The sequence below is a fragment of the Bufo gargarizans genome, chromosome 4, assembly GCF_014858855.1.
Source record: "Bufo gargarizans isolate SCDJY-AF-19 chromosome 4, ASM1485885v1, whole genome shotgun sequence".
In the NCBI taxonomy this organism is placed as follows: Eukaryota; Metazoa; Chordata; class Amphibia; order Anura; family Bufonidae; genus Bufo; species Bufo gargarizans.
In genome coordinates, this window is record NC_058083.1 from 401,067,686 (window position 1) to 401,087,763 (window position 20,078).

The 20,078-nt window shown below is 42.8% G+C and overlaps 1 protein-coding gene across 3 annotated transcripts in view; it reads right to left on the reverse strand.

The window, feature by feature from the left end:
• Positions 1–987: 987 nt before the first annotated feature.
• Positions 988–20,078, reverse strand: part of HEATR5B (HEAT repeat containing 5B) — a 92,671-nt gene continuing 73,580 nt past the window's right edge. For all 3 annotated transcript variants that reach the window (XM_044289452.1, XM_044289450.1, XM_044289451.1), the window contains exons 28-36: positions 18,380–18,611; positions 17,918–18,172; positions 16,788–16,915; positions 15,855–15,999; positions 15,493–15,765; positions 14,453–14,677; positions 10,398–10,543; positions 7,326–7,539; positions 988–5,352 (exon numbers count right to left, since the gene is read on the reverse strand). In XM_044289452.1, the coding sequence (XP_044145387.1) occupies positions 5,048–5,352; positions 7,326–7,539; positions 10,398–10,543; positions 14,453–14,677; positions 15,493–15,765; positions 15,855–15,999; positions 16,788–16,915; positions 17,918–18,172; positions 18,380–18,611 (1,923 nt within the window). In that variant the 3' untranslated portion in view covers positions 988–5,047. The remainder of the gene's footprint in view (positions 5,353–7,325; positions 7,540–10,397; positions 10,544–14,452; positions 14,678–15,492; positions 15,766–15,854; positions 16,000–16,787; positions 16,916–17,917; positions 18,173–18,379; positions 18,612–20,078) is intronic.

Consider the following 20,078-nt stretch of genomic DNA (forward strand, 5'->3'; position numbering starts at 1 on the left):
ATTTCGTTTTGTGGCGTGGTTGTTGAAACCACCATCTTCAGGGATCATGGTTTTTTGGACCCGCTGATCTGAACACACTGCTAGAAAGAAGCCTTCTTCAAAGATATGCACATGGGGGGGTTTTCTCTTGTGGGTGGGCATGGTCCACGAACTCAAGATCTATCTGGACAGGATGGCAACCTTTCGCAAGTCAGACACCCTCTTCATAGTCCCTGAACATCCTCAGTAAGGCCTGGTGGCTGACCGTCCACTATCAGTCACTGGATCAGGACGTTGATCAGCAAAACTTCTCGTTCCTAAGTCACAGCGCCACCCCTTTCGGGTGACGGCTCATTCCACCAGAGCGGTTGGTGCCACTTGGGTGATACAGTAAAAGGCCTAATCTTTATCAAATATGCAGAGCAGCTACTTTGATCTCTCTACACACTTTCTCGAAGTTCTATAGGGTGCATACTTTTGCATCCTCCGATACGGCTCTTGGTCACAGGGTGCTGCAAGCGGTGGTGTGTTGACAACCCCCCCCCCCCGCCCAAAGACTAAGACAAGAAAGGGATTTTAATGCCAGCCCAGATGTTAGCTGTAGGTCTATGGGAAATCTGAAACTCCTGGCATTTCTATAAACCCGTTCCCAAAATACAGCGGGGTCTTTAAAAGATAGTCGCCAGGTGACTGCTGTTTTACACAGCAGACATGTGGTGGCAGAGTGTCAGTTACAATCACGGCATCTGAAAGGTCAATTACTGGGAGCGCTGCACTCACAGTAACCAAATGACTCTCCTGCAACAAGTCCTTGTGAGCTGTTTGGTTGCTGTGGCAGAATTGGGCCTTCTGAAGGCCCTGAGGCCTGTCACAGCAAAGTTCCTATCAAAGCCCTGCCTGTTGTCTTTGGGATTGGTTCAATCGGACAATGTGTCCCCCGGACCTGAAAAACGTGTGCATCCCTTGTGTAAAGAACCTTAGTAATGCAATGACAAAAGTAAGACCAGATGAAGGCTCATGCTTGTTTTATTTGCATTTTGTTGCTCGGTCACAGAAAGTTACAGTAAAACAGTGATCAACTCCACAAATGTCACACATTCATGTTAACAGAACTGTAGTTCATGCTTGTCTCAGTATTGTGCTCAAGGTATTTTATTCTTCCCTTAAAAGTGAATATTTGGATATAAAAAGCAGGATTCCTCTTTTTATGTAAACCGTATGCTTATGCACCAATAAAAAAACTGCAAAGCAATGCAAATGTAGAGATTTACTGGAGGTCATTCAAAAAAGAGGGTGAAATCTGATGAAAATCCCGGCTTGCACGAAAATATGCCTTATAATTGAGAGATCTTCCCCTAGAAGCTTTTTGGTGAGACAATCTCTGTAATATGATGCTTGGTGGTGTATTATACAGTGGTACATGAAGTGCCTAAGGAATTGTCATTAGAGGGGTTGTAAAGTTTCACGATATTGATGACCTATCCTCGGGTTACATATTCAATATAGGACCAGTGGAGGTCTGACTCTCGGCAACCCCACCCATCAGCTGTTTTTAGGGATGCGTCCTGTTCAGTGTTTAACCAAACACCATCTACTTTGTAATTTGGGTGCAGTATAATTACAGCTTCTCCTATTCGGTGTGCAGGTGCACATTGAAGAGGGCACAGCAACCCCTTCAAACCGCTGAGGGTGCCAAGAGTCAGACCCCCACCGATCTGATATTGATGACCTATCCTGAAGTTTACATTATCTATGCACCAACGTTCATACCCGACACGTCCCAAACACAATATGTACCGCATCTTTCTGAATGATAAAAATGGCCACAGGTATCTAGATAATTGTTCGCTCGTTGGTCTCAACGCTGCATCTACATGAACAGTTATTTTGCTAGGAAGTAAAATGTCCAGAATCAATAGGTCAGTTACATCTGGCTATATATAAATGCGTACCTTAGGAGAGTAGGAGATGGTTTCTAATTTTCCACCAAGTATAGGACTTGTTCGATCCCTCTACAGAACAGACATACGGATGCGGAAAACACAGATCATCCGTATGTGCATTCCACAAAAAGATACAATATGTCTGCAAAATGCAGACCATGGACCCATTGAACTCAATCGGTCTGCAAAATAAATAAGGACAGCATCTAGACCGCATTTGTATTTTCAGGATCTGCAACTTGCGGACCGCGAAATGAATACAGTAGCGTGTATAAGGCTTTACATTGAGTTCTATGCTGGGAAAGTCACATAGGATGTGCAACCTGGAATTTCTGCAACTGTCGTGTTGGGTTTGCATGTCACAGTGTGACCTCACTGACAACCATTAAATGCGATGTTGAAATCTTATTACATGACTTATGCTGTGTAGCCCTAGCTTAAACAATTTTTGGATCTTGAGATGCCAGACTATTTTATACTTTAGTTTTCCACGTTCACAAGCAAAGTCCATGCAGCACAGGAAGGGTGAGCTGGCCAGAAATTCTTTTACTTCACAGAAAAACGTACCTTGCACAGTTTTATTCCCATAAAGTTTGTTTTACCCACAAAGGGTATTCATTTTTCTTATTTGTAGTTTGAAAGAAGTGAAAGAAGTGGTGGTGGGGGTGTACCTCTCTCAATCATACAGTATATAGACGGTATAGTGTGTGCTGCATCTCCCCGATCATGTACCTCTCTCAATCATACAGTATATAGACGGTATAGTGTGTGCTGCATCTCCCCGATCATGTACCTCTCTCAACCATACAGTATATAGAAGGTATAGTGTGTGCTCCATCTCCCCGATCATGTACCTCTCTCAATCATACAGTATATAGACGGTATAGTGTGTGCTGCATCTCCCCGATCATGTACCTCTCTCAACCATACAGTATATAGAAGGTATAGTGTGTGCTCCATCTCCCCGATCATGTACCTCTCTCAATCATACAGTATATAGACGGTATAGTGTGTGCTGCATCTCCCCGATCATGTACCTCTCTCAACCATACAGTATATAGAAGGTATAGTGTGTGCTCCATCTCCCCGATCATGTACCTCTCTCAATCATACAGTATATAGACGGTATAGTGTGTGCTGCATCTCCCCGATCATGTACCTCTCTCAACCATACAGTATATAGAAGGTATAGTGTGTGTTGCATCTCCCCGATCATGTCTCCATTCTATGTCATGTGTGTTTTATATCTACAGTGAAATGGAAAGGTGGAATACATTTTAAAATTAATTCATTTTGCATATTTACAATTATCAATAAGGTTCCTTACAAAAATCCATAATACACAGTAAAACAGTGATTCACACATCATTTAGTATAGACCCAGCAACTGGAAATGATACTTTCTAAATTCAGACTGTAACAGATATAAGAGAATGAACATTCAGAACAGAAATGACCTTTGCCACCTAGGCCCCAGAACACCTAAAAAGTGAGAAATATACATATAAATATCTGCTAATCTTAATTTTGTACATGAGATGTTTGGATCCATTATTACCCAATTATAATAAAAACAAGAGATGTGTGCCGTCGTATGTAGCCTCTCTAGGCAGCGTAGGAGTTTGATCTCTTCCCATATTGTGCTAGAAGAAAACCGTAGAGGATATGCATACTGATTGAATGCAATGGTCTGATTGGATAAAGGGGTATTTCCAAATCATAAAATGATGGCATCTCTCTACAATATGCCATCCCATTATGGTCAGTGGGGGTCTGACCTCTTGGAGAATGACACAATGACACTAAGCTGCACCCAGCCACCCACTGTGCAGTGGAATGCACAGCTCCATGCAAGTGAATGGGGTGTGCTGGAGTACCCTGCACGGCCAGGTGGCCAGGAGCACCGCTGTGTAGAAAAAAAAATATATATAGTGAAGAGTCGCAGGGCTAAATTAGTGCTGCAGTCCCTTTAGACTCCCAGATGTCGGACCCCCATGATCATAAAGCGATGGCATACATTAACAATATGCCCTCAATTTTCAAGATGGAAATATCCCTTTATTACAATATATTTGTAGTCACTTTCAGATAGTAAAATACAGAATGAAATGGCATACACAACTGTGACCAAGGAAGCTAAACAGAATACTTACGGAATATTTATCAAGCCTTACACATTACATCAGACACTTCAGAAAATAAGGTGCATGTCGGGAACTGCACTATTCTTCTAACAGAATAGTTGGGGAAAGCCAAAGGGCCCCAGGACTTTAAAAGAGCACCACAGCCCCTATGATTTAAGAGAAAGTGCAGGTTGGAGCACGTGGATCAGGACAAATGTATTTTTTGACAAAAAAATATATATGATTAAGACTAGATTGTCTCTTTAAATGTGGCTTCCCATGATAGACAGTTATCGCATAACCACAGGATATGCCATACATTTCTAATAGGTGAGGATCCCACCTATTGTGAGAACAGTTACCCCTGGACCATCAACCTACTTTGTGAGGAGGCCACTAGTCACCACATCCAGGCAAAGACTGAACAGAGAGATAGATGCAAATGTCTGTGGCTCTCTCCATTCTAGTCTATAGAAATATCAGGGTCAGCTTGCTCCAGGTTGCTGCCACGTCACCACAAATATTAATATCCTGTATGTGGGTCTGTCTGGAAAAGCAGTGAGACAGCCTCAGAATGCCTTTCTAAGGAAGTCACTGATGCACCCTCTTCTATGCCAACCTTGCACTAATGTAAACAGGCAGGGTGCGGTAACATTGGATTTTTCATTAAAATGTGGAAAGAATTTGATACTGTCTAATGTGACATAAAAACGGTCCACTGATTTTGAGATATTACTAATGTTAAAATGTCAAGCCTGAAAAAAAAGGGTAGATAAAATAAGTACTTGGATTAACGAAGAACATCTTAGTTCTACTTCCCAAGCTAAGGATGAGTGAAGGCTGGAAAGTGAAAAATGTTTGTCCTGAAAACTATTTTAATATTCCTAATGCCAGGAAGACCTCCTGGTGTATGAGAGTGGAATGAGCCATGCTGGAATTAAGCAAGTCCAAATCCTATGTGCAGAACTGAATGCCAACCTCCTGTTCACAAAGGGAGCTTGACTAGAAAAAGCTGGTCTTCAATTTGATGGTAGGAGCACTTTGAATGGTGGGAGCAGGCTGTCGGGAGGCAGCTTTGGCTTTGCTTGCTTGGTTAGCTCGGATGGCACTCTCCAGCCGGGCCTTCAGTTCTGGAGCAGCTCCCATTACAGTTTTAAAAGCATGTGGGTAAAGAGGCCCAATGCGCATTAAATCCTGCAGTGCAAACTCATGGAGATCCTTTGACGAGGGAGACGCAGAGCTAAATGTATTGACGTCAAGCAAGTAAGAAATTAAAGTAGGAACCAGGAGGGCAAGCAGCTGGACTCCTGAAATAGAAAATAACGCAGATCACATCATACAGAAGTTCTGCAACATATGGAACTTGGCATTAAGCATTGGAAGCAAACCCAATACATTAAAGCGGTTGTGCACATTCATGATACTGATGACCTATCTCAGCGGTGGCGAACCTATGGCACACATTCCAGAGGGTGCACCGAGAGCCCCTCTCTGTGGGCACACTCGCAGGGCCGGATTATTGGCAGGCAGGCTCAGACTGGTAATCTGGAGGCTGGCCAGTCCGCTTTTTAAATGCGAGGCATGGTGACACGTCCTGGCTGGTGGCGTGCCTGCCTTCCACTAGCTCTGGGTGGGCTGTTGGCAACATTGTCATGCGCAGGAAGGAGTGCTGATGTTAGCACATCTGACACTCTGCTGCGCTTCCGGGTCCCGCCCTCTCCCCTGCAGTCTCAGCACGTGGCGGACTCCCATACAGTTCGGGACCCCAGAGTGGACGTAGGTAGGCTTCAGCCTTCAGGTCTGTACAGTATATGGACTCCATATTACGGAGGTCCTCCATTGGAGGATATATGTAAGGTGATGATGAGCTGTGTAATATATTGTCCTGTATTTGGATGATGTATATATGGATGTTGTAAAGAGGTGATGATATATATATATATTATACTGCCATATATATATATATATGGATAATTCTTATAGGAGGTGATGAGCTATGTATTATACTGCCCTCTATATGGAGGATGTATGTAAGGAGACTATGACCTATGTATTATACTGCCCGGTATTATACAGGACAGAATAATACATAGGTCATCGTCACGGCCCAAATCTCTGTGTAGCCATTTTATGTTTGAGTACTGCTGAGGTTTGTGTGCCAGGGCTGCTTTTAAGTTCTGCTTTTTTTCTAAACTAAAACCTCAGTATTCAGGTTAAGTTGCCGTGCTGGCACTTTGCGATAAATAAGTGGGTTTTGGGTTGAGGTTTGGGCACTCTGTCTCTAAAAAGGTTCGCCATCACTGACCTATCCTCAGGATAGGTCATTAAAGGGGTTATCCATAGCTGCATAGGATGCGCCGCTATCCTATGCGGCTACCACTTCCAGGATCACATGCCGTAGACTGGGCACGTGATACCAGCCTGGGATTATAACCTACAGTGCTCACGCGTGCACTGCATGTTCTAACACTAGGTTAGACCCCCGCCAATCCGCTGTTTAAGATGAACAGCTGTAATTACTCTGCACCTCTGCTTCAATCTATACAGCATGCAGATAAACACTGAAGAGGATGCAGCGCTAACACGAGCACTTCAGCCTCTTCAAATAGCTGACTGGTGAAAGTGTTGTGAGCCAGACCCTCAACAATCTGATAATAATGACCTATTTATAGGATAGGCCATCAATATCATGACACTGCACCACCCCTTTAAGTTAGACAGTTTCCCATGTGTTTTTATTTGGAAGAGACATCAAAAATAATGTGGAATGTGCCAAGGTGTGTATTATGCCCTGCAGACAAGAACATGTAAAAAACTGTATGTGTTTTTACCATGATTTGCTGCGGTTCCACAAGCGGAGCTCAGAAAACCAGCTCAAATCACTGTAAAAATGCATGCAAGTTTTTGCTGTGTGGTTGTCGACCCCATGGCAAAAACCGTGGCACAACTGTCAACACAAATGTACTATTATCATTCCATGAAAATTCTTTATCACCCATCCCATTAAATAATGGTCCAATCCTGAGCTCCTTAATTTATCATTTATTCTGTGGATTGGTGATCAAGAATTTTTGTGGAATAACCCCTTTAAGAATGAATCTATTACAAATGATACATAAAGATGCCACAAAGGTGGTTCTTTGGCAGAATACAAACTTAGTTCTCATTCCATCAGATTTCTATAAAAATTAGACTTTTTTTTTATAAATTAAGAAAATGGAGGGAGAAAGATCCTTCCAACTACAAATTTTGTATGCCTGGGGTGGAAGAATTTACTCACGGTTCTTCTCTTCTCCCAAAGCAACCAGTCTTTCCAGAACTTTTATCCCTTCCTGTACTGCCAGGAGCTCAGAGTTGTTACTTGGTCTCTTCTTTTCAACAGCTTTGAGATTCTCCACCATGATGGGCGCCAGTGCGTGAATATATGGAGTAGAAATTGCGCGATTGGAATGTTGAAAAACTGACAACAGCAGCTGGTAAGCTTTAGCTTGAACCTGTGAACCAGGAAGGTTTTCATTTACTTTTGCTTTAATTGACTTATTTTAAATATCCAACTCAAGAAAAAGAAGAATGACAGGAGCCGAAAGCAAAACAATAAGGAGATAATGAGCGATGATGGAGCATCTGGAGTGCTCAGCACAGGTCTGTTCGCTCACTGTACACCACAGACTTAAATGGTGTGGGGACATGCATACTTGTCCCCCACCATGGCCTTCGAGAGGTGGAGGTCGTCAGACCCTGGACATCCAAACAATTATCATTTCTGTTTTGAATACGTGATAAATGTTAAGACAAAATTCACACTGCATTTTGTGAAACAGTATGTCCATAAATTTACATACCTCTATTATAGACTTCGGTTAAAAAAAACAAACATTCACTATGCGGTATAAGTTTTTTCATTGTACATAACGGAATTGAAAAGCATAGTTAGGGCTGAGAGATCCAGATGTATACAGGCCCAGCATACAGGATGCCAAAAAAGACATATTTATGTTTATAGGAACACCAGCATGTATGTCAGATTTTCCTGCCATACAATGTATGCTGACCATGCAGCACATAAGTGGTGTGAATTGAGTCTATTAGTGGGAAAACACAAAATTTGGACTCTGTTTTTGAAGTCTTTGTGCCTCCCTGCATCTTTGCTAGGAAGCCATGGTGAAATAGATTTAAACTGTTTCTCAATAATGGAAAGAAAAACCCATAAAACCGGTCACCGTTTAACGACAAACATCTTGGAGGGAATTTATTGAGCCAATGCAGGTCAGAATTTTGGCTTCAAAATAGGGCTCTGCAAGTTTTTGGGCTTATTTGCGAAAAAAAAAAAAATTTTTGGGAAGTTTAGCATTTTTACAGCATTTGTTCCAATTTTGAGTGGAGGTAAAGTGGGTGTGGTTATACAGCCAATAGAAGCTCGCAGGCCCTTAGTCTCCACATACACACAGTTTTACACCAGGTTTCCATAACAACCCAGCCATTTTTCTTCACTGCTGTAGGTCAGCTTTAAAGGGGCAGGGCGCTGTGGAGGACACTGTTATAGTGGATACTGTCGATATCTTTTAATGACATACACAAACATTAAATGAAATAGATGAAATATAACCGTGCGAAGCCGGGTTCTTCTGCTAGTGGCTAACTAAAATAAATGATGTTATAAGGCAAACTTTTGAGACTGTGGTCCCTTCTTCAGGCCAAAATAAATAAATAAATCTCTAAAGAATCATAGATATACACAGGAAAGAACAGAGAGGTGGAGTAATAAATTGCAAAACACCAACAAACAGAGGAATGGTCTTGGAGAAAGTTTGAGTTTGTAGCAGGCCAGAAAACCTTGAGACAAATTCAGTCCTGTGTTAAGTTTATCAAAGTCCAAAATTTGTATTCCCAAACTCCTCTATACCTTTGCACTTTGAAATAAACCTTTAATATTATTAATACTGGGAGGTCTGTAATGCTATGGCAAGGATCACCAAAATGTTTGACAACAGGGAAAGTTGTCTTTTTCTCCTTTATAGAATGGTGGTGAGACATTATCCTCGCCCTGAGTGTCTGCCCTGTTTCTCCCACAAAAAGACCCCGAGTTGCAAGTTTTTCATTTTTTTCCGTTACGGTATTTAACAGACAAAATAAAAAATATATTTTAATAGTTTAGACTTTTTGGGGAGGTGGCAATATCTAATATGTTTAATTTTTTATTGTTAATATATTTTTATATGCTAAATTGGGAAAGGGGGCGATTTAAACTTAGTATTTTGATGTTTATATATTTTTTTCCTATTTTAACTTAAAAAACAACAAAAACTATTAGACCCCCTTTAGGGGGCTAGTACATGGGATCTTATGATCCCCTCTCCTATTTACCCTAATAGAGATCTATTAGGGTGAATAAGGTTTTTACACTCTCCATTCTGAGCTATGCCTCGTGCATAGCTCAGCATGGAGATTGCCTTGACAAGCCTGGAGCTCTTCAGCAGGGTCCAGGCTGTCAATGCAACCGATCGGAGCCCTGCAATTTTACTGCGGGGGCTCCGATTGGAAGGCAGAGGGAACTGCATTCCTCTGCCTTCACTCACAGGTGCCACGATCAGAGTCCTTAGTGACCCCACACAGTAGAAAGTAGAATGGTCCTTTAGTGCCTCCCTGACAGTAATGCTGCCCCTTATTGCCCCCCTTACATTATAGCTGCCCACATGAAGAAGTGCTGTGTTCTGTAGTCAAGTATAGAGCACAGTGCTTTACCACATAACGGAGACTCAGCCGCGCAAACGGAGTGTTAGGACCACCGAGTCCCAGATACATGATGAAGCACTGTGTTCTGTAGTCAACTAGGAGAGCACAGCACTTCATCATGTAACTGAGCCTCGGTGATCCTGACACTCTGCTTGAACAGCTGAGTCCCTGTTGCATGAAGAAGTGATGTGTTCTGTACAGGTGCTTGCTCCCGAGAGGACAAAGGAGGAGTTACAGACAACAGATCAAACTAACTGCCTGACGGATTTTGTATAAAAATAAGTAGAGCACATGCAGGCTGTAGAAGTAAAACTAAGTGTTTTTTAAACATAACCAATTGGAGAATTATTATTTATTTTTTACACTATACATTCAACAGCAAAAATAATGTTTAAAAGTGTCTACAGCCTTTAAGTATTCCCCTCATAAAAATAAAATTTTTATTTGCTGTGGCATAAGGATGGTTATATAATTGGTTACAGCATGAAAATACCCATTCCCTCACTGCAAACGTGCTTGAAAAGTTTATGATTTCAGAAAGTTGTTTAGAAGCCCATCCTTGTGGTTTTACTATGTATAAAATAGTGAAAGTAAAAGGATCCATGTTTTACAAACTCACCCCAGGGTCACTGGATGTAATGGCTGCTTTGAACTTGTTTATACACCCAGTCTGTAATGACTGCACACCGATAATCTCTGAGCTTGCAGACAACAGGAAAAGTACAACAGCCGTCAGTAAGCTTACTTCATCCAGTTTGGAGTCACCTTGAGTACAGAAAACAGGCTTACTTTTTACAGATTCACACAAAACAAAAATGAACGCATAACTAAAAAGGAAAAACATGTTTAAATTAGGAATGCTGCAAATTAAAGAGGTATTCCCATTTTGTAAAGTGAGGGCATATCTCTACGAGGGGGGAGCTGTGCTGGTTTAATGCTGCATCCCCTTCTAAGTTTTCTCTGCAGAGCTCCCTAATTGCAGCGTGGTCACGCAAATGTGTAGGGTGCTGCAGCTGCAATTTCCTGTACAGAGGGTGGCTGGGATCACTGCTGTGCAGAGAAACAATGAAGGGGGGACAACGCTATACAAGAACTGCAGTCCATTCATTTTCAAAAAGGGTCCAAAAACAGAGCCTGGAAACTATAGGCCGGTAAGTTTAACATCTGTTGTAGGCAAACTGTTTGAAGGTTTTCTGAGAGATGCTATGTTAGAGCATCTTAACGGAAATAAGCAAATAACGTCATATCAGCATGGCTTCGTGAGGGATAGATCATGTCAAACAAATTTAATCAGTTTCTATGAGGAGGTAAGTTCTAGACTTGACAGCGGCGAATCAATGGATGTCGTATATCTGGACTTCTCCAAAGCATTTGACACTGTACCACATAAAAGGTTAGTATATAAAATGAGAATGCTCAGACTGGGAGAAAACATCTGTAAGTGGGTAAGTAACTGGCTCAATGATAGAAAACAGAGGGTGGTTATTAATGGTAAATACTCAGATTGGGTCACTGTCACTAGTGGGGTACCTTAGGGGTCAGTATTGGGCCCTATTCTCTTCAATATATTTATTAATGATCTTGTAGAAGGCTTGCTAAACTGTGTAAAGTAATTAACACTGAAGAGGACAGTATACTACTACAGAGCGATCTGGAAAGATTGGAGGCTTGGGCAGATAAGTGGCAGATGAGGTTTAACACTGACAAATGTAAGGTTATGCACATGGGAAGGAATAATGCAAGTCACCCGTACTTATTAAATGGTAAAACACTCGGTAACACTGACATGGAAAAAGATCTAGGAATTTTAATAAACAGCAAACTAAGCTGCAAAAAACAGTGTCCGGCAGCTGCTGCCAAGGCCAATAAGATAATGGGTTGCATCAAAAGGGGCATAGATGCCCGTGATGAGAACATAGTCCTACCACTTTACAAATCATTAGTCAGACCACACATTGAGTACTGTGTACAGTTCTGGGCTCCAGTGAACAAAGCAGACATAGCAGAGCTGGAGAGGGTCCAGAGGAGGGCAACTAAAGTAATAACTGGAATGGAGCAACTACAGTACCCTGAAAGATTATCAAAATTAGGGTTATTCACTTTAGAAAAAAGACGAATGAGTGAAGATCTAATTAATATGTATAAATATATCAGGGGTCAGTACAGAGATCTATCCCATCATCTATTCATTCCCAGGACGATGACTGTGACGAGGGGACATCCTCTGCGTCTGGAGGAAAGAAGGTTTGTACACAAACATAGAAGAGGATTCTTTACAGTAAGAGCAGTGAGACTATGGAACTCTCTGCCTGAGGAGGTGGTGATGGTGAGTACAATAAAGGAATTCAAGAGGGGCCTGGATGTATTTCTGGAGGGTAATAATATTACAGGCTATAGCTACTAGAGAGAGATCGTTGATCCAGGGATTTATTCTGATTGCCTGATTGGAGTCAGAAAGGAATTTTTATTCCCCTAAAGTGAGGAAAATTGGCTTCTACCTCACAGAGTTTTTTTGCCTTCCTCTGGATCAACTTGCAGGATGACAGGCCGAACTGGATGGACAAATGTCTTTTTTCGGCCTTATGTACTATGTTACTATGTAAGATAGGAATATCCCTTTAAAGGGGTTGTCTGGGTTCAGAGCTGAACCTGGACATATCCCCTTTTTCACCCAGGAGCGATTCAGCGCAGGGCAGATGAGTGCATCTGCTCCACTCAGAGGGGCTGCCTAGGTGAAGAACGACAACCCCTTTAAAGGGATATTCCCATCCTACAAATGAATGACTGCAGTGCTTGTATAGCGTTGTACCAGCTTCATTGTTTCTCTGCACAGCAGCGATCCCAGCCACTCACTGTACAGGAAATTGCAGCTGCAGCACCCAACACCATTGGGTGACCAAGAGCTCTGCTCATGAATAAATAAATATATATATATATATATATATATATATATACACACACATACACACAGTACAGACCAAAAGTTTGGACACACCTTCTCATTCAAAGAGTTTTCTTTATTTTCATGACTATAAAAATTGTAGATTCACACTGAAGGCATCAAAACTATGAATTAACACATGTGGAATTATATACATAACAAACAAGTGTGAAACAACTGAAAATATGTCATATTCTAGGTTCTTCAAAGTAGCCACCTTTTGCTTTGATTACTGCTTTGCACACTCTTGGCATTCTCTTGATGAGCTTCAAGAGGTAGTCACCTGAAATGGTTTTCACTTCACAGGTGTGCCCTGTCAGGTTTAAGAAGTGGGATTTCTTGCCTTATAAATGGGGTTGGGACCATCAGTTGCGTTGTGGAGAAGTCAGGTGGATACACAGCTGATAGTCCTACTGAATAGACTGTTAGAATTTGTATTATGGCAAGAAAAAAAGCAGCTAAGTAAAGAAAAACGAGTGGCCATCATTACTTTAAGAAATGAAGGTCAGTCAGTCCGAAAAATTGGGAAACTTTGAAAGTGTCCCCAAGTGCAGTCACAAAAACCATCAAGCGCTACAAAGAAACTGGCTCACATGCGGACCGCCCCAGGAAAGGAAGACCAAGAGTCACCTCTGCTGCGGAGGATAAGTTCATCCGAGTCACCAGCCTCAGAAATCGCAGGTTAACAGCAGCTCAGATTAGAGACCAGGTCAATGCCACACAGAGTTCTAGCAGCAGACACATCTTTAGAACAACTGTTAAGAGGCGACTGTGTGAATCAGGCCTTCATGGTAGAATATCTGCTAGGAAACCACTGCTAAGGACAGGCAACAAGCAGAAGAGACTTGTTTGGGCTAAAGAACACAAGGAATGGACATTAGACCAGTGGAAATCTGTGCTTTGGTCTGATGAGTCCAGATTTGAGATCTTTGGTTCCAACCACCGTGTCTTTGTGCGACGCAGAAAAGGTGAACGGATGGACTCTACATGCCTGGTTCCCACCGTGAAGCATGGAGGAGGAGGTGTGATGGTGCTTTGCTGGTGACACTGTTGGGGATTTATTCAAAATTGAAGGCATACTGAACCAGCATGGCTACCACAGCATCTTGCAGCGGCATGCTATTCCATCCGGTTTGCGTTTAGTTGGACCATCATTTATTTTTCAACAGGACAATGACCCCAAACACACCTCCAGGCCATGTAAGGGCTATTTGACCATGAAGGAGAGGGATGGGGTGCTGTGCCAGATGACCTGGCCTCCACAGTCACCGGACCTGAACCCAATAGAGATGGTTTGGGGTGAGCTGGACCGCAGAGTGAAGGCAAAAGGGCCAACAAGTGCTAAGCATCTCTGGGAACTCCTTCAAGACTGTTGGAAGACCATTTCAGGTGACTACCTCTTGAAGCTCATCAAGAGAATGCCAAGAGTGCGGAAAGCAGTAATCAAAGCAAAAGGTGGCTACTTTGAAGAACCTAGAATATGACATATTTTCAGTTGTTTCACACTTTTTTGTTATGTATATAATTCCACATGTGTTAATTCATAGTTTTGATGCCTTCAGCGTGAATCTACAATTTTCATAGTCATGAAAATAAAGAAAACTCTTTGAATGAGAAGGTGTGTCCAAACTTTTGGTCTGTACTGTATATTACATTGTTTTTCAATAATCTATTTCAAAGGTCTGCTGATCTGTGGCTGCACAATGCTACCACTGGTGGCCCCGATTTCTTACCTGTCTGTGGATACTCCAACACAGATGCTAAAGTGCTACGAATTAGGTCAGTCCACTTCTTCTGGGTTTTTTCTGTCTTGGCCAGTGGAGAAGTGACAATGGTTTTTATCGCTTGTAAGCAGGCACTAACCGGCAATGGCATCTGATTATCTGAAGACTTTATTGCAGTCTCCTTCAAGACTTTAGTGACCAAGTAAAGAATGGTAGGCAGTATGGTCATACAACCTGCAAAAAAAACAAAAAAACAAAAAACATTTGATTGAAATGGAGAGGGGAATATGTATTCATCATAAAGTGATCAAGCCTGAAGATTTTTTAACTGTTTAAGAGTCAGGCTTTCAAAAGATGCCCGGTGCTTTACTGCTCGGCAGCCAGTTATTTTGCATGTGTTTTCAGGGGACACTGCCTAGGGACTTTGGCCTGATGCTGGCGGTCATTAGGCAAAGCTAAGACAGAGCAGAGGACAGAAAAATACCTGGATGCAGCCATGTGATCCATCAGCCGACTGGGTACGATACTAGTAAATGCCATTACTAAAAGAGACATGTTAACATGACAGATCCAGTGTAAAATATCAGAGCAATAACTAGAGATTCTGGGATATAGCTGCCTAAGTACTATCTCAACGCACTGAAACTCATGGATTGAAAGAGGAATCGGGGATAAAAAGGTGCCATACCCCTAAATACCCAGATGTTTCAAACCGTACCCTGTTTCCCTCCCCCACGCACGCTTGGCCTGGCCTAAAATGCAGGCATTCTCAATTTTTACTCACTTATATAGAGCCGACATATTCCACAGCACTTTCAGACATAAGCATCACTAAGCTGCTGTCCGACACCCAAAAGAACAAGGGATAAGGCATACTGAAATCAAACATACCCAATCTTTCTTTCCCCCAGCCCAGACATATGCCATTGAGGGAGAGTTGGGACAACCCCATACACAATAGATGATTGTCGAGTTTGGAGACCCTTAAGGCACTGAAATTGATTATTATTTTAGTTTATACTAAAGGTGAAAGATCTAGAAACAGCTACCTGCTGGTGAACACAAAGGAGGCAGATCAGCTAGAATGGTCACTGTAGATGCTACAAGCCGCGTACTCTCTTCCGAAAGCTGCTGCTGCTTGCTGATAACATGACTTGGGGAGTCGGACACCTTGGAGCTGAGCTGTGGCAAGTGTCGTACCAGGATGAACATCAGGAGCTCCATAGCAGCAAAGACAAGAGACTTTGCTGGGATCAAGCCACCACTTTCTTCACCTTCACCCAAGACTACCTGTGTTTCCTTTTCACTTGTGTCATCTTTGTCTGTAGAAAAACATTGGGAAATGACTTTACTAGTAGTGTTTATTGTCATACTTGTAATTAGGCAATAAGTACAATATTAGTAACCTTACTTTGAGCATTTCTCTGTTCCTGTAATTTGTCGTTTGCTGCCCGCACAATTTGCTGCACCACACTGGTGACTAGCAGTTGAACAGATGTTGGATTACAGGTCAGTAGTAAGCGATGTAAGACATTTAGAAGTTCCACTCCAATCACCTAGAGTAGAAGACACAATGGTTTCAGATTCTGAGACATTCAGGTATACCACTAGTGTGGATGCCAGTAGGAGCCAAGAGTATAGGACATAGTTTAACTTACAGTAAACAGCCAGCTCCATGAAAGAGATGGTAACGTTTAGCTAGAGGATCATCCAATAGATGAAGTCATCTTATGTCTTTCAAGCAGGACTAAAAACCAGTGATTTATTTTGGTGAACTTGATGGGGGTTATCCAGTTTGTCTTGTTATAAGAGATTATAACCTCACACAGCAATGCTTTATGCCATGCAAGGTAGGGTATATTTCAATATGGGTGATCAATTTACTAAGCCTGCAGATGGTGCAAACTTAGACTGTCTAGATCTGCACCAGATTTTTCACAGGGCTCATGTTGGATGATAAATGTGGTGCCAGGATAGACCCTTTTGGTTGACTTACTGTGAGACAGAACTCTACATCAGAATTGTGGCACAAAATATTGCATCTTGGACTACACCCCCATTCACATGAAGCCGTACCCTTTCAAGCAAGTAAAAAATAGTCGAAGCCCTATTTGTGCCAAAATTGTACCAATTTGTGCAAATTTTAGGCAGATTCTAGGTGCGTTAAATTTGGGCCAGGAAGTGTGATGAACAGCTCTCATGTACTGCTGTGGACACAAAACAACTAGGACAGGTTCAAACTCAGCCAGTTGAATCTTTGCTTTCCTCCATAAGAGACTTGGGAGGCCTTTTGTGACTGAGACACAAGGAAAAGGAATTGATTCAAATAATTATTTAAATGTACCTGGTCTTCTGCTATGTGACTCCTAGCAAAAGACGACTCCAGAAGAATATGCAGAGCCTGAAGGCAAGCCGTGACATGTTCAACAGGTTCCTCAGGTCGAGGTGCACAGAAGAACTGAATGCTGATACCTGATTATATATAAAGGATGTTATTGATCAGATTTTAAAGAGGTCTCTTGACTGTTTTATGTATGACCTATTCTCAAGACACCCTGGACTCCTGTCGGCTGTTTGAGGAGGCCGAGGTGCTCTTGTGAGCTCCGCGGTTTTCTCTCAGCTTACCCTAGGCCAGTGACTTTATATTCATCAGTCGCGTGGCCTAAAAGCAGATCTGTCCCATTCAAGTAAATGGGGCTGAGCTGCAATACCAAGCACAGCAGCGAGACAATGTACATCACTGTGAGGAGGTCATGGCACTCATTGGAGCGTCGTGGCCTCCTCAAACAGCACATCAACGGGGATCCTGGGAGTCAGAACCCCCACTGTTCAGATACTGATCATTGTTCTTGTAGATAAGTCATTAGTATAAAACAGTCAGAAAACACAACATACAAAACAAAAAAAATAGGATCAGCTCACCTCCATCTTGAAATGGTGCTCTAACGCAGGACTGGTTCCCCAGATTAGCAAACGAAGACATGGGAATGTTCAGCATTTGTAAAATGGAAAAATTTTAAAAAAATTGTTTCTGGTGAAAAAAAAAATACCCTTCATCATGTTGTGACAAAGAGTATTTTTTTACCCAGAAACGCATATGAATTTTTTTTTTTTTTTTTTATACATGCCCCGAGGGGAAATAAAGACTTTTTTAGATTTTACGAGTGCTGAACATTTCCAGCAAAAAATCTCAGCAGTATCAGAGACAAAAACAACCCATAGGAATGACTCCAGAGGAAAGCTGTATCCTATTAAAAAATAATAACCTCTGCAATATACTTTTGTTTCAAGTTTCCTTTGTCCACATGAGAGAGGCTGCTGCAGGGAAAGACGTAACTATGGACGTAAAGTCGTCGTGTTGCATTAAGAACATGGGGCAGGACGCCTGCGGTGACAAAGTGAGGGGAATTCGAAGTACATTGCAAAGTTTATTATTTGTGAGACTATGATATAAGAGCATTAAATGCCACCCACCTAATATCAGATGCATTCTATCTTTGTTAAGCTCCATAAGTGACTTAGGGCTGGGTGGTGTTCCCGGTGGCTGGTTCAGCGCTATGGTGGGGTTCCGTTTCTGAGAGCCTGTTATGGTTGTCTCATCTGCAGTCTGTGAATTATTAAAGCCAGTGGAGTTGAGCCAGAGGGCCACAGCATGTAGTATAGGTGCCCAGGAGTTGCGGTAATGTAACCTAGCTGTATCAATAGTTTCAGGGGTGTAAAATTCTCCACCTGTTTATTAAGACAAATGCAGAAAATAAAGAAAATATAAAAAGGTTAAATACATAGAAAGACAATGTTTTACCTACTAAACAATAACAAAAATGATATGGGAAAGTTGTAGTTGCATCATAACCATGATAAAAAGTTCATATAGACATGTACGTTATCCAGAACTGTACACGAAATAACAACAGGTGCATGTGGGAGGACACTTACCATCAGGTGGAAGCTGGCTGGCAAACTCCTGTGGCAAGGTGAGCAGAGCATAGTCTTTCAACACGGCCAGCCACAACCGGCTAAGCGTTGGCAAAGCCGATTCAACTAAGGATATCAGGCTATCTGGAGGAAGTTCATCTGTGGTACCATAATCATCATCTTCATTTGTCTTGACGGCTTTGCTGGGCTTACAGTCTGCTTCATTTTTAATAGTCATTGCCACAACATAGACCTATGATTCAAGGTTGAAAGTATATTATAATGATTACCTCTGCAAAATTTAAATTTTAGATCTGTCTGAACAATGTATTGATTTAAAGCATCCTGTGAAAATATTAAATTCTTTTTGCAGTTCTCATATACACAAATATTAAAATTCATGCAATATAAACCACTTGCCTGCAAAGGGGCTATCCAGAAAAGGAGATTTTTGTATAACTTACCAGTTAAATCTCTTTCTCGCTCTTCCTTGGGGGACACAGACCTTGGGTATAGCTCAGCTCCCTAGGAGGCGTGACACTAAGTAAAACTGTTAAGCCCCTCCTCCATCAGCTATACCCTCAGCCTGGAGATAGAGGCTACCAGTTGCGTGTCCAAGTAGTGAAAGGAAAACAACCAATAACAGGAACAACCAACCAGCAACCCAACGGGGCGCCAAACCATAACCCTGTAACCAAACACAGAAGGGTGGGTGCTGTGTCCCCCAAGGAAGAGCGAGAAAGAGATTTAACTGGTAAGTTATACAAAAATCTCCTTTTCCCGCCCATTTTCCTTGGGGGACACAGACCTTGGGACGTTCAAGAGCAGTCCAAGAAGGGAGGGACCACAAACCCAAGGCGGAACACCACCAGAGCATCAGGAAACCGCTGCCTGCAAAACCAGGCGGCCCAAAGCAGCATCCGCTGATGCATGCGTATGCACTCTATAGAACTTTGTGAAAGTGTGCAGAGAGGACCAAGTGGCTGCCTTGCACAACTGTTCAGCCGAGGCCCGATGCCTCTGCGCCCAGGAAGCACCGACTGCTCTGGTGGAATGAGCAGTGATGCCGAAAGGCGGAGCTCTGCCCTGGGCTCGATAAGCCTCAGACACCGCCAGTTTAATGAAACGGGCAATAGCCACCTTGGAGACCGCCAAACCCTTGCGCGAACCCTCCGGAACCAAAAACAGGGAGTCCGTGCGCCGAAAGGATCCGGTGACCTCCAAGTAAATCCTCAACGCCCTGACCACATCCAGACGGTGCAGTTCCCGTTCTCTGGGGTGGGAAGGAGAGGGACAGAGCGACGGAAGGACGATGTCCTCATTGATGTGAAAGGCGGAAACCACCTTTGGCAGGAAGGTCGGGACAGGCCGAAGCACAACCTTATCCTGGTGGAAGACCAGGAAAGGGTCGGAGCAAGAAAGAGCCGCTAACTCCGACACCCGTCGGAGAGACGTGATGGCCACAAGAAAGATGACCTTGCAGGACAGAAGACGAAGGGAGACTTCCCGTAAAGGCTCGAAGGGGGCGGATTGGAGCGCCGAGAGCACCACATTCAGGTCCCAGGAAGGAACTGGAGGGCGGTACGGCGGAACAGAGTGAGCCACCCCTTGTAAGAAGGTCTTAATGGGCCCTAGAGGGGCCAGGGGACGCTGGAGAAGAATAGACAGCGCCGAAATCTGTCCCTTCAGAGAACTGAGGCTCAGCCCCAGGTCCAGACCC